Source organism: Netta rufina (assembly GCF_964035555.1).
Source record: "Netta rufina genome assembly, chromosome: 21".
NCBI lineage: Eukaryota > Metazoa > Chordata > Aves > Anseriformes > Anatidae > Netta > Netta rufina.
In genome coordinates this window covers 1,369,564-1,382,018 of record NC_140145.1, presented here as the reverse complement: position 1 = coordinate 1,382,018, position 12,455 = coordinate 1,369,564, and the positions used below count along the sequence as shown (strand labels likewise).

Sequence of the window (12,455 nt, the reverse complement as noted above, 5' to 3'; positions counted from 1 at the left end):
CACTACCGTGGAGCCTTTCACTGCTGCTGTACTGAGGAGGGGCTGCCCACAGCCCACCAAGACCCAGCAGGAGACCTGGCGCTGGGCTGGTCTCTGGCGCTGGCAGGAGCCATGCTCGGGAGGAGGCTGGAGCAGGGACCTCCTCAGGTCTCCTCCACCCACCACCGCTGTCAGCTCTGCCCTGTACAAGAGCCAAGGCACGTTAAGTGCTGCCGTCCATCAGGACACCCCATGGTGATCCCCAGACATCCTTCTCCAAAGCCGTCTGTGCCAGCCAAAGGCTTACGGCCCCCAGACTTGAACTGTTGAGGGAGACCCAGCTGTGCCAACAAACAGGGACTGGGGCCCCCTGTGGTAGGCTGTCTCCAGCGGGGAGCAGCCACGAGTCCAGCGTGGTTTGAAGGGGGGGGCTGTCACTGGCTTGGCTGAGCACATGAGGCCAGGTGGGCTGGGAGAGACCAGCCCTCAGCAGGATGAACCTGGATGAAGGCAGATGAAAACGATGGGATGAACCTGGAGAGACTCTCCTAGGGCTTTGGATATAGGATTCTCTTCCAGCACTGTTACTTTGCTGTATCCCCACTGTTGTCATCTCAGTCCCAAATCACAAGGGTAGAATAATTGTCCTTGCCCTGTTGGGGCCAACCAGGCCAGGTCGCTCCTGGTCCTGCTCCCCAGACCCTGCTCACCCCCACCATGTTTCTCCACTCTCCCTTCACCCATGTCCCTCTTCCAATGCAGCTGCTCAGACTGGGTCCAAAGCCACAGTCTGTTTTGTTTTGTTTTGTTTTGTTTTCTAAGAAGGTCATTTCTTCAATGTGTCAGGATTATTTTGAGCTCTGCGTCAGTCCTTCAAGGCGTTTGCAGCTTCTCATGGGGCTGTGGAGTCTGGGGAGGAAACCAACATGGTCTGCCTTCAAGGACAAAGCAATGAGGATTGCTCTTTGGGAACCCCATTTGCACCCAGGCTGTAGAAGCCCCAGGTGCTCCTTGCTGAGCAGCACTGTGAAACAGCACGAGAAGCCTTCCTGCAGCCAGAGGTGTGGCAGGGGTCCTCTCGCCCACCTTCCCGCTCGCTGCAGGCAGTGCCTTCCCCTCCCTCTGCTCTGCAAGGTGGCTGCAGTGCCCCGGGGTCTGTCCCTGTACATGGCCACCACAGCCACCTGGAAAGCAGCAGAAAATCAGGGCCCACACAGGGTGACACATCCTCAAATACTTTCCCAGCTTACAGCAGTTTGTAGTTCATGGACCTCCTGAGCCAGAGCTGAGCCTTTTTATGTGATAATCCCTGGTGGATTTTTCTTCCATGAACTTGAGCTGAACCCACCCTTTGAACCCACGTGAGCTCTGAGTTTGCTTGTTCTCAGAGATAATCCACAATGAGATTGCTTCAGCCAATGTTCAAGTGCCACAAGACAAAAGCCCATCAGGCTCAGCCCGTCTGGGAGCACGGGGTTCCTCCAAGCCCCCCTCGCCCCGACCTCCAACCCACTGGAGCCTGAGCAAGGCGCCCTGCCCAGGGAGGCATTGGCTGTGCTCCCAGCCAAATGCCAAAGCAAAAATGGAGAGAAACAAACCGAGCCATCCCAGAGCCAGTTGTGGTCACCTCTCCACCAGAGCAACAATCTCCAGGGACCACCTCCACCTTCTCTGCAGACCCCTGGAATTCTATTAGCCATCTCCAGCAGGTCACTCTGCGTCTGTCCCTGCACTCATGTTACCCCGTCTCCAATGATTTAATGTCATTTCCGCTGTCTGGGCCCCTCCTCCTTGTTCTTGAGATAATTGCAGAGATTTGGATTTTGCCAGATTCCTAGCCTCTCTCTGAACTTACTCCCTTAAAATCGTTTCTGTGAGCACCAGGCAGCTGCCCTGCGGTATCCTCCTCTGCATGTGCTTCCCGGGAGTTATTACGTAGCAGTTCTCAGTCTGCTTTGCTGCTCTCCTCCTTCCTTTTCCAAGACACTAATTGTACATCCTCTTCCAGCTGCAACTGTGAGTTAGGATAAGCCCACCACTAAACTGCCTAACCAGGTCATTTGGATCAACAGGGGCTGGAGAGCATTCAGACAAGCAACTCAAGCCAGGAAATCCAAAGATGCAATCCTCCGGCAAAATCCTCCTAAGCTGAAATCCTCTGGCTAAGGGAGGGCAAGAATCAACAGCCAGGCGTGTGTGGATGACACGGCTTCAACCACAGGAGAACACTGTGATCCCCGCGGAGGGCGAGCTCTCGGTCCATGGTCACCATCACCCAAACCTCTGTCACCTCCTCAGCCTGTTCCTCAGCTGGCCGATAGAAGGCTCCAAGCCACACGTTTATGCTCCAAGCGTGTGCTCTTCCTGTAGCTTCATGTAGCTCCGTGTGATGCATGGTCCTTGCCTGGGGATGTGGTTCCACTAACAATTGACACCACTCAGATCCAGCCCAGCTTAATCCGAGACAAAATAATGCTTTTGCCATGGAAAATGCTATTGTCCATTCTCTACTCCCCGAGGGAAACCTGCAGACCCCTCTTGGGCAGAGCGGGCAGGGCTGAAGCCACCAAGGGGCCCCCTGGCCTCCTACCAATGGGAGCTGCTGGGATCCAGCTGAGCTGGGATTCACCACTGCCCGTGCTGGAGGAAGGGCTGGGCTCTGGGGTCCGATTCAGGGGCCTGAGGATGAAATATAAAAAGAGTAAGGGGAACGGGGTGAAGTAGCCCATCCTACCTCCTGAATGAATATCCATACACTTAGGTGCTGGTGGAGGGAGATAAAAGCTGCTTTTTTGAGATTCATGTCCCCAGATGCCACCTCAGTCCTGGTCTAGACAGGGACGAGGTAGCTCGGCATCACCAAACATCCAGAAATGTTTTAGGATCGCCCAGGACCTCAGCAGACAAGAGCCTGACACACAGCCCAGGGCCCACTGCCTGCCTGCCAGGGTGCACCCAGCCGCACCGCACCTCGCAGGCAGCTCCGAGTCATCCCTCACACACCACTTCAAATCCGCCACGTGTTGGTGGTCTCTAAGCCCCTCATTAATTCCTGCTGCAACAGAAGTTGGCACCTCATTACCAAGCTGACCCAGCCCCTGGATCTCATCCTGCCCCTGGATCTCATTGCATCCCTGGTGCTTCCCCAGGGCACAGGGGCAGAGCAGAGGGCACTGCTCTGGGGCAAGAGCACAGCCAGGGCCAGGGGCTGGGCTGCGTCCCGTGGGTGCAGCCCAGAGCTCAGGCTGAACACAGGCATCTGCATGCAGCCGTGGGGACGTGGTGCCCGGGATCACACTGAGGCATTTGCACCAAGTGGCCGGGGTGTCACCGGCGAGTCACAGTCTCGGGGTGGGAACTGTCAGCTCCGTGGTGTCACTGGGGAGTGCCCAGGGACTGCTGCCAAGTCACGAGGGTGCCATCACGACAGTGGCACTGAGTCACGGGGCCGAGGGCTGTGCTGGGCAATGCGGTAGCACAGCCTGCGGGTGTGGGAGCAGCCGGGGGGCGTGGGGCAGGGAGCTGAGCTGGCAGGAAAAGGAGCAGCTGGTGGGGTGTGTGGGACGTGGCCAGCATGGGAAGTGGAAGCGCCTGGTCACGAGGAGAGGCGACAATGTGGACAAGGAGAGGGAGCAAGTGCGGGTGGAAACATGGGCAGGGAATGGGAGTGAGGCCTGTAGGGTGGGCGTGTGGGGTGAGGAAGGGGGTGAGCTGGGCAGCGGGGGCTCAGGTGAGAACTGTGTAGGGGGTGCTGGTGAGCAGAGGTGCTGGGGTGCAGGTTGGGGGTCGGAAATGGGAACATCACCAGGATGGGAGCAACCGTGCCCCTGTGATGCACTGACCTGGGACCTCCATGCCGTGGGGGTCCGAGGAGAGGAGCACCCTGCTCCAGGGTGCAGGAGGGCAGGATGCTGGTGGCACAGGGTGCAGTGTGCCGAAACGGGGCTGATGCCGGAGCACTGCAGTGCCGAGCTCCTGCTGCCAGTGGCCCTGGGGAGCAGCAGTGGGCAAGGCTTGGGGGGCAGTGGGTCCCTGGGAGCAGCAGTGGCGTGGGCAGCGTGGCGTGGGGGTGGAGGACAAGTCTTGCCAGCCATGCCAGCAGCCATGAATCAGCTGCCAGCTGCCCCCCAGCCGGTCTGCCTGCTCTGCCAGTCTGATATTCAGCCAGCTCCGAGCCGTACTGCGCTGATTTCTACCTCAGCCTCTTCTTGCTACCTGGTCGTGAGCCACACAGGCATAAGGGGCTGGTGCAGACGGTTCAGCAGCAGCAGTCCCAGCCGCGATCAATCAGAGCCGTGCTCAGATTTATGAACTGAGAAGTTGGGCAGGGGCCCAGCCCTCCTGCAGGGCTCATGGTTTCTGAGTGGTGTGCGTGAGGGGGCAAAATCCACTTGTTCTCGGACACTGGGCTGGGCTTTAGGGAGGGACTGGACAGTCCAGGGGCTGATGGACTCCGGCCACGTTTGGACTCTGCGAAAGGAAAACATTGCACTATACAAGCACACAGGAACAGAGCTGTCCCAGCCCATGGCAGCACTGGTGTGTGACCAGTCACTGCAGACGTGCAAAAGCTCAAGGGTACCAAGTCCCCAGCTGGCACCATGCCCCTCTGTCCCCCTGCCCAGTCCCTGGGGACATTTTTGTCCTGTGACTGTGCCCCAAGGCTGAAATACACCCAGGCTCTGCATACCTGGGAGAGCAACCAGACCATGGGCTTTATGCAGGGTATTTGGACCAGGTAAGCACATGCAAAGCCACATGCATAGGGGAGGAACTGCTGGAAGGGGGTTGATTGCTCCATCAGCTGGAGAGGGAGATGACAGCAGAAGAGGGATTGTGGGTGCCAAGTCAGCCCCCGCAGAGGGTCAGCTAGGCTCAGGCTGGTGCAGCTGCAGCTCCTGGGGAATCCCAGCAGCTGATACCAGCAGGAGCTGTACAGAGATGGACACCCTGATGGACACCCTCTCAAACCACCTGGACCTGTCGGGGTGCCCGCAAAACTATCAGAGTATATATGCTCTTGTTGGGGACCAGCAGTCCATCACCAACTGCTGCCAGCCAGGCTCACACATGGCCACAGCACACCCTGAGGGTGCTGCACACAGCAGGGTGGCCAGAGCCAGTCTTTGGCAGTGATTTCCACACCCCTGGTTGTCTGAGTTGCTTCTGCCTCAGCATCCCAGTGCTCCACCCCAACGGGGAGGCTTAAGGACCTGGCTACTTCCACCTCCAGGGCCAAGGCCATGCCAGGGATGTCCTGCAGGGAAATGCAAACTTTACACTGGAGCCCAGGACAGGCTCAGGCAGGGGAATTGAAGGCAGGTGAGGTGGTGGATGACATTGCCAGAGCTGGCAGAGCCCAGCCTGGAGGCGCCCATTCCTGCAGTGCCTCCAAACCCAGCTCTGAGCTGCTTTTTCCCATCTCCTGTCCCCAGATCCATGGCAGGGTAAGGGTGAGGGACTGGCTGTGCCTGCTGCACAGCACAGCCAGATGCCCTTGCCAGCAGCACCGTCGCAGGAGATGCTCTGGCCCCAGGCAGGGCACAAGGACAGCACCCGAGAAACAGCACCAGGCATGGCAGGAGCACGACTGGACACTGCAGGAGCGTGGGGCCCCATGCCAGGACAAAGTGCAGCCTCAGCACGGCTCCAGCCACGGGCAAGCTCCCAATGGCTGAAGCCTCCTGCCGCCCTCACAGGGGTCCCTGTCATCCCGCGGGGGCAGCATCCCTGGGCCTCTCAGCATTGGCACCAGGTCCAGTCCAAACCCTGGCTCGCCGGAGCTGGGTCCAGGCCAGTCCAAAGCTGCCGTGACGCGGGGCGCAGGAGAAGCTGTTTGTACAGCTGTGCACAGCACGGCAGCGCGAGCCAGCCCCGGGAACATGATGTTTAGAAAAGCACCGGCTAATTTAAGAGTGGATCTGCGCGAGCCGGGGCTGGGGGACGCGCGGCCCAGCTGCAGCCTGGCAGCAGAGAGGGATGCGGGGCCGAGGGGAGGATGCTGGCTGCGTACCCCACCTCTTGTTTGCCTTGTAAATGGACGTCAGGCTTCAATTAGCGGTGGGAATGATGTTCAAAGTGTGAAAGCGGCCCCGAAGCGCCTGGCCACGAGGCTGCCCCGTGGTGCCAGCAGCGGAGGCACCTGCCCGGGGCACAGAGCCCAGGCGGGCAGTGTGGGACCTGCGCTAGCAGCTGCGGAGGGGACAAAGGGCGCAGCAGCCCCCCCCGTGCCCTCCGTGCCCACAGCCCCACCGGCCCAACCTCTGCCCGCAGCATCCCGCGGCATCCCCGCTGCCAAACCCCGCGGACGCTCCGAGGCCGCCTCGGGAGAAGGGGGGGGGGGGGGGACACGGGGGCAAACGCAGCCGTTTGAGGGGAGCCACCGAAGCGGAGCCGGGGGCTCTCGGGGCGCGGCCGAGCCCGACGGCCGGAGCAGAGCCGCCGAGGCTGCGGGGCCCGGCGGGGCCGGCGGGGCAGTGCCCGGCGGCGGGGCCGACCGCGGGCGGAGGGCTCCCTCTCGAGGTCCCCGGCCAGCACTGCCCGCACCCACCGCGGGGCCGGCACCGAGCCCCGGGGGCCCCCACCGTCGGGGCGCCGGGGGCGAGCACCGGCAGCGAGCCCCCGGGGCTGGGGGGAGCCGGCAGCGAGCGGCGGGGCTCGGCCTGCCGCAGGCCAGCAGCGGGGTCACCGGTGAATTAGCAGCTCGGTACCGCTTCGGGAGACACCGCGGGCAGGGGACGTGTCCTCCACCTTGGCCACCACAGGGCACCAAAGGCCCCCAAAGGATGCTGCCACGAGCACGCGGTCTGCGGTGGGCGCGGCCGGTGGGACCGCTTCTAATGAGCTCCTCTCGTTACCCAGCGGGCTTGCTGTGCCGCCGACACCGCCACCAAGGCGGAGAGTGTCCCAGCAGCCCCCACGCGTCGTGTCGGCACCCCGTGCATCGTGTTGGTGCCCCATACATCGTGTTGGTGCCCCATACATCGTGTTGGTGCCCGTGCCAATCCTCGTCCTGCCTCCCCCGGAGCCAAGCAGCTCCTCGCCGCTCACAGCCCCAAGCAGCCGTGCTCCCGGTGTCTGACCCCCGGCCCCGGCTGTGCCCTCGGGACACGGACCCTGCGGCACGGCCACCCCGGGCAGCGGGTGGGCGGCTGGGGATCCGCGGCCAGGCCTGCGCTGGGGGCTGCTCAGCACCAGGATGTCACCCGCGCCTGCGGTGGCCCAGGACAGGAGCAGGCGGTGGCAGCGGGCGCGGCGCTGCAGGGAGCCGAAGGTGCAGATGGAGGCGACCTGAGCGAGGAGAGGGCCGGGACACGTGGCCGGGACACGGCGAGGCACGGGGCGGCCGACCTGCGGCGGTGGCACTGCGGGGACAGCGGCACCCGGCGGCCCCGGGCGCTGTGCGTCGCCTCCCCGGGACAGCCGCTGCCACCTCCCCGGGGCTCGCTGCCCCCTGCCCGGTGCCCCCCCCCCCGTGCCGGCCGCCCCCCGCCGGGCGCGCTCCGTGTCCCCCCCCCCGGGCCGCTCGCTCCCGCCCCGCGGCTCCCGCCCGAACACCGGCGCGGCGGCGGCAGCCAATGGAGAGCGGGGGGTGTGTCCTCCGCCGCGCGCGGAACCAATAGGGAGCTGGGGGCGAGCCCTGGGCGGGGCGCGGAGCCAATGGCGGCGCGGGGCGGGGCGGGGCGGGGCGGGGCGATGCTGCCGCCGGCGGGAGTGCGGGAGCGCGTCCGGGCCGTGCACGGCGGCGCGGCGCTGCCCGAGCTGCTGCGGCGCTACGACGGGTGGGCCGGCCGCTACGAGCAGGTGCGGGGCCGGGACCCGCCGGGACCCCCCGGCACCGGGACCGGGACCCCCCCGCCGGCAGCGGGCTCTCCCGGCGCCCCGCCGCCCACCCCGCTGACCGCCCCGTCCCGCAGGATGTGGCCGCGCTGGAGTACCGGGCGCCGCACCTGGCCGCCGCCTCGCTCGCCTTCGCCTTCCCCGCGCCGCCCGCCGGGGCGCGGGTGCTGGACGTGGGCTGCGGCACCGGGCTCGTAGCGCGGGAGGTACGGGACGGGACGGGACGGGGCGGGACGGGACGGGGCGGGGGTCCCGGATGCCGCGCGGTAACGGCGCCGCCCGCCCATCCCCGCAGCTGCAGCGCCGCGGGTTCGGCTGCCTGCACGGCGTGGACGGCAGCGCGGGGATGCTGGAGCGGGCGCGGGGCACGGGGCTGTACCGGCAGCTGCAGCGCTGCGTGCTGGGCCGGGAGCCGCTGCCCGGGCCCGCAGGTAACGGCCGGCACCGGGGGGGCGGCGGGGGCCGGCGGTGGTCCCCGCGGGGCCGGTGACACGGGGCCCCCGCAGAGCACTACGACGCAGTGACGGTGGTGGGGGCTCTCGGCGAGGGGCAGGTGCCCTGCTCGGCGCTGCCGGAGCTGCTGCGCGTCACCAAGCCAGGTGAGGTGGCCCCGTGGGACGTGGTCCCCGTGGGACGGGTCCCCAGCCCGACCCCCGGTCTTGGTTCGGGTGCGGGCAGGCCGGGACATGGCCTCATCCCCACGGGCACGGGGTCACGCGCTGGTGTCCCGGCCAGCTGGGTCCAAGCCAGGGGTCGGGGCAGTGGCACTCCTGACCCGCCGCCACCCCCGGGTGACGTGGTGCAGCGGGGGCCTCGTCACCCTGTCCCCTGTCCGGGCAGGGGGCTTCCTGTGCCTGACCACCAGGAGCAACCCCTCGAACCTGCGCTACAAGGCGGAGCTGGAGGCAGCGCTGCAGCGGCTGGAGCAGCAGGGGGCCTGGCAGAAGGTCCTGGCCCAGGAGGTGGAGCGCTGGGAGAGAGCCACTGAGGAGGAGGAGAGCGTCCAGGGCACTGGCTACATCTCTGGCGTGGTCTACATCTATCGCAAGTGCCCCGTCCCGCCTCTCGAGGAGGGCTGAGAGCCGAAACGGCGCCAGGGAAGGGGGCTGAGCCTGGTGCCCTGCATGATGTCACCCTGCATGTCCCCTGCCCCATGCAGCTGTGCCACCCCCTTCCCACACAGCAGCGCTTCCAGAGCCCAAACTTCCCTGTTCCCTTCCCCATCTCCTCCCCTCGGGTCTGAGCCCTGGGGACCTGCTCCTCAGCTCGGGGAGGGCCTCCAGGTTTCATCGGGGTCTCCTGGGCACCTCCCTTAGCCCTGACATTCAGATGCCTTGGTCCTTGTCCTTGCTGTCCCATCTCACAGCTCTTTGTGACATCTTTGCAGCTCCATCTGACTGGGCAGAGCCACCTCCTGTCTGGGCTGTCTCCTCCCCACCGTGCCCACCTCCCACGTGGCCATGGTCAAAATCTGGATCCTTCTTCATCTTCCCTGCTCCAGACCCCAGGCCTCTGCCTGGGGACTGTTGCTGATGGTCCCCATCACCACATCCTGCTGTCCCCTGTTCATCCCCCTCAGGAGCTAACCAGTGTGCCCTGAGGTGCCAGAGCCCCGTCTGAACCCGGAGCAGCTTTACCAGCACAACGCCCAGCTGGAGAAGCTTTCAGAGCACCACATCAGCCTTTCATCCCTGCTTAAGCTCTCATTTTCCTACAGCTTTGTAGTTAATGGTCTGGGTGGGAAATGAACCTGGAAGAGACCTCAGGAGTTGGTGGCTGCTCCCCACCCAGGAGCCACCCTGGCATCTCCTGCCCGTCCTGTTCCCCAAGCCCCTTGTGATTGTGCCTCCACCCCTACCTCCTCCAGTCCTTCCTTGGGAAGTTTTTTACCCAAATCTCTTGCTAGGATCTTTCTTTCTTCCTTCCCCAGACCTGTTGCTGCTTGTCCCGTTCCCATGGATGTGGGGATCGGGTGATCCTCCTCCCTAGAGCTCAGCCCCTCTGGGAGGTGGCAGCCCTGCAGTCTGTGCTGGGCTCTGGTTGTATCCAGTGCTCGGTGCCCATCCCGGTGAAACCAAACCAGGGGCTGAGCCCTGTGAGCCCTCGCCCCTGTCCCAGGGCTTTGGACACAGCCAAGTGCCCCAGGCTGAGTGCTCTGAATGTGTTTTGAGGACCGCAATACCCATTGTAAAAATGGGCACTTGTCACCCCTCCTGGCTGATCTGTGTTGTCCCCCCACGTCCTGGTGTTGTGGTGCCCACCTCCCCTCTGTGTCACAGGCACTGTCCCCTTGTCCCCAGTGCTGCCCTGACCAAGGGGCCATGGCTGTCCCCATACCATGCTTGGCTGTCAAATAAACCCTGCCTTTGCTGCACGTTTGTGGTGTGTTATTCCCTTGCATGGGGCTGCTGGCTGTCCTGCAGGGTGGGGAGGGTGGTCCCCCCTCTTCCTGCCTCAGTTTCCCTGCTCCTGCATGGGGAGCACCCTGGCTGGCAACTGCTGCATCCTCATGGGGATATGGGGACAAGACAGGGGTCAGGACAGCCCCCCCCTGAGCTGGCCACAGGGGTGTGAAAGCCACAGGAATTGTCACCGTCCCCCCGCAACGCAGCTTAGAAATGAGCCCAGGCAGCTTCGGTGGCACCGAGAACTTTATGGGGGCTGGGAGCAGGCGGCAGCACCCAGCACAAACACAGCCCCTGCCTGCATCCTGGGGGCGGTGGGCAGGATCCATCCCCTCACCCAAGGGGAGCAGGGCTGGCAGCAGGACGGGGCCACACATTGTCACAGCCTGCGGACAGGGCAAAGCACCGGGGGGCCGGGATGGGGACACAGCCGTTGTGGGAACGGGGCGTGTGGGCAGGGGGTGCTGGATCTGGACAGGCTGGGCACCACGGACCTGTCCCCATGGGCTGGCGCCCAGGATGGGCAGCTCACACATAGTCTTTCATGGGGTAGCCCATGGGGCTGCAGCTCTTCACAGCTCGGTACTTCCTGGGGTAGTGATCCCGCTGGGATGGGGGCCCTGAGCAGCACAGGATGCCCCCGCCGAAGAGCTGGAGGGCACTGGAGGCCCAGCCGATGTAGAGGGCAGCCCCCAGCTCTCTCTTCAGGGCCTCAGGCACCATAGGGTTGTAGAAGTTGGTGACGATGCTGTTGGCGGACCAGGACACGGGGATGAGCAGCACGATGCCAGCCAGGACAAAGATGGCACCTGCCACGATGGAGACGCGCGTCTTGGAGTTCTTGTCCTCCACACAGCGGGTGCAGTCGGCACCCGAGATGGCGGTGAGGAGGGCGAAGAAGGCCACGATGATGGAGGTGACCACCAGGGCACGGGCAGCTTGCAGGTCGGAGGTGAGGTCCAGCAGGGAGTCATAGACCTTGCACTGCATCTGCCCCGTGCTCTCATACACGCAGTTCATCCACAGCCCTTCCCAGAAGACCTGGGCCACCACGATGTTGTAGCCGATGAAGGCCGTCACCTTCCACATGGGCAGGGCACAGGTGAGGATGGAGCCCAGCCAGCCCAGCACGGCCAGCACCAGCCCGCCCAGCTGCATCGTCATCGTCGCCATCGCCAGCACCTGCGGGGACAGGGCACAGCCATCACATGCAGGGTTCCAGAGCTGGGCTGGAGCTCGGAAGGGTGGTGCCTTTGGGATGGGTGCATCCTGCTCCCATCCACATGGGGACGGCTGCAGGCCAGCACGGGGACACAGATGCTGCATGGAGCATTGCTGCAGAGCAGCACAGGGACACTTGTGCTGCAGACAGCACTGCTGCAGGCCAGCACGGGCGCACATACTGCCCTGAGGAGACTGAGCTGCAGGAGCCTGGGCAAGTCATGTTTTTATTCAAAATGTCCCCACAGCACAAGGCAGTCGTGTGTGGTTGCCCCATTCCAGCTGAACCATGCCAGTGCAGGGCACATTATGGGGGGGAAGGCTTTTGGGGAGCAGGACAGGGGCTCGCTGTGCCCATCAGGGTAGGGCTCCCACCCCACAGCTGCGCAGGGCTCTGCGCCTCCCGGCCCTGCCTCCTACAGGCTTCACTCTGCCCTCTGCAACCTTTGGACTTGGGGCTTCCCGTCTGGGGTGCTGGGAATGGGCGCGAGCCCAGGTCTGCCTCTGATACCGACTGCAGGGCTCAGCACTTTCAGAGATACCGGCTCCTTTTTCTCCAGACAAGCAGCACAGGGAGCCCAGGGATGAACCGGGGCTGGTCAAACCCTCACAGCTGACTACAGAGTGGGGCACCATGGACAGCTGGATCCAGGGGGTGCTGCTCCCTGGATAGGGGACACCAGGGGCACCGACCACTGTACCATGCCATGGTCCCTGGGCTCATCCCAAATCGCTGCTTGGCCCCACATGGAGCAGACCCTGGGCTGCCTGCACCTCCCCACCAGGGGCCGGGACCCATGCTTGGCAGCCAGGAGCAGCCGAGTTTTTATGGTCCCGGTGTGGCAGCGGGTATCGGCTGTGCCTGGCACACCCTGAGGCTGTTGGAGGTTTCACCGCAGTTTCCCCAGTCCTGGTTTCGGTTTCTGCGGCCTCTCCTGCACAGCTGTGCTTCCGTCCTTCCCCGGCACCTCTCACCCATTGGCACCCCTGCTGTGGCAGGCACCTTGCCGA

General features: G+C 64.0%; 2 protein-coding genes across 2 annotated transcripts; one reads left to right on the top strand and one right to left on the bottom strand.

Moving 5' to 3' along the window:
* Positions 1–7,674: 7,674 nt before the first annotated feature.
* METTL27 (methyltransferase like 27) lies at positions 7,675–8,998 on the top strand (the record flags this gene model as incomplete). Its single annotated transcript, XM_084299363.1, has 5 exons — positions 7,675–7,782; positions 7,896–8,024; positions 8,114–8,249; positions 8,325–8,417; positions 8,659–8,998. 5 exons carry the CDS (start codon positions 7,675–7,677, stop codon positions 8,895–8,897), a joined length of 705 nt encoding a protein of 234 aa, XP_084155489.1. The 3' UTR covers positions 8,898–8,998.
* Positions 8,999–10,751: 1,753 nt separating this feature from the next.
* On the bottom strand, positions 10,752–11,396 carry LOC311217460 (claudin-3-like; the record flags this gene model as incomplete). Its single annotated transcript, XM_084299528.1, has 1 exon — positions 10,752–11,396. The coding sequence occupies one exon, from the start codon at positions 11,394–11,396 to the stop codon at positions 10,752–10,754; it is 645 nt and encodes a 214-aa protein (XP_084155654.1).
* Between the last annotated feature and the right edge of the window lie 1,059 nt (positions 11,397–12,455).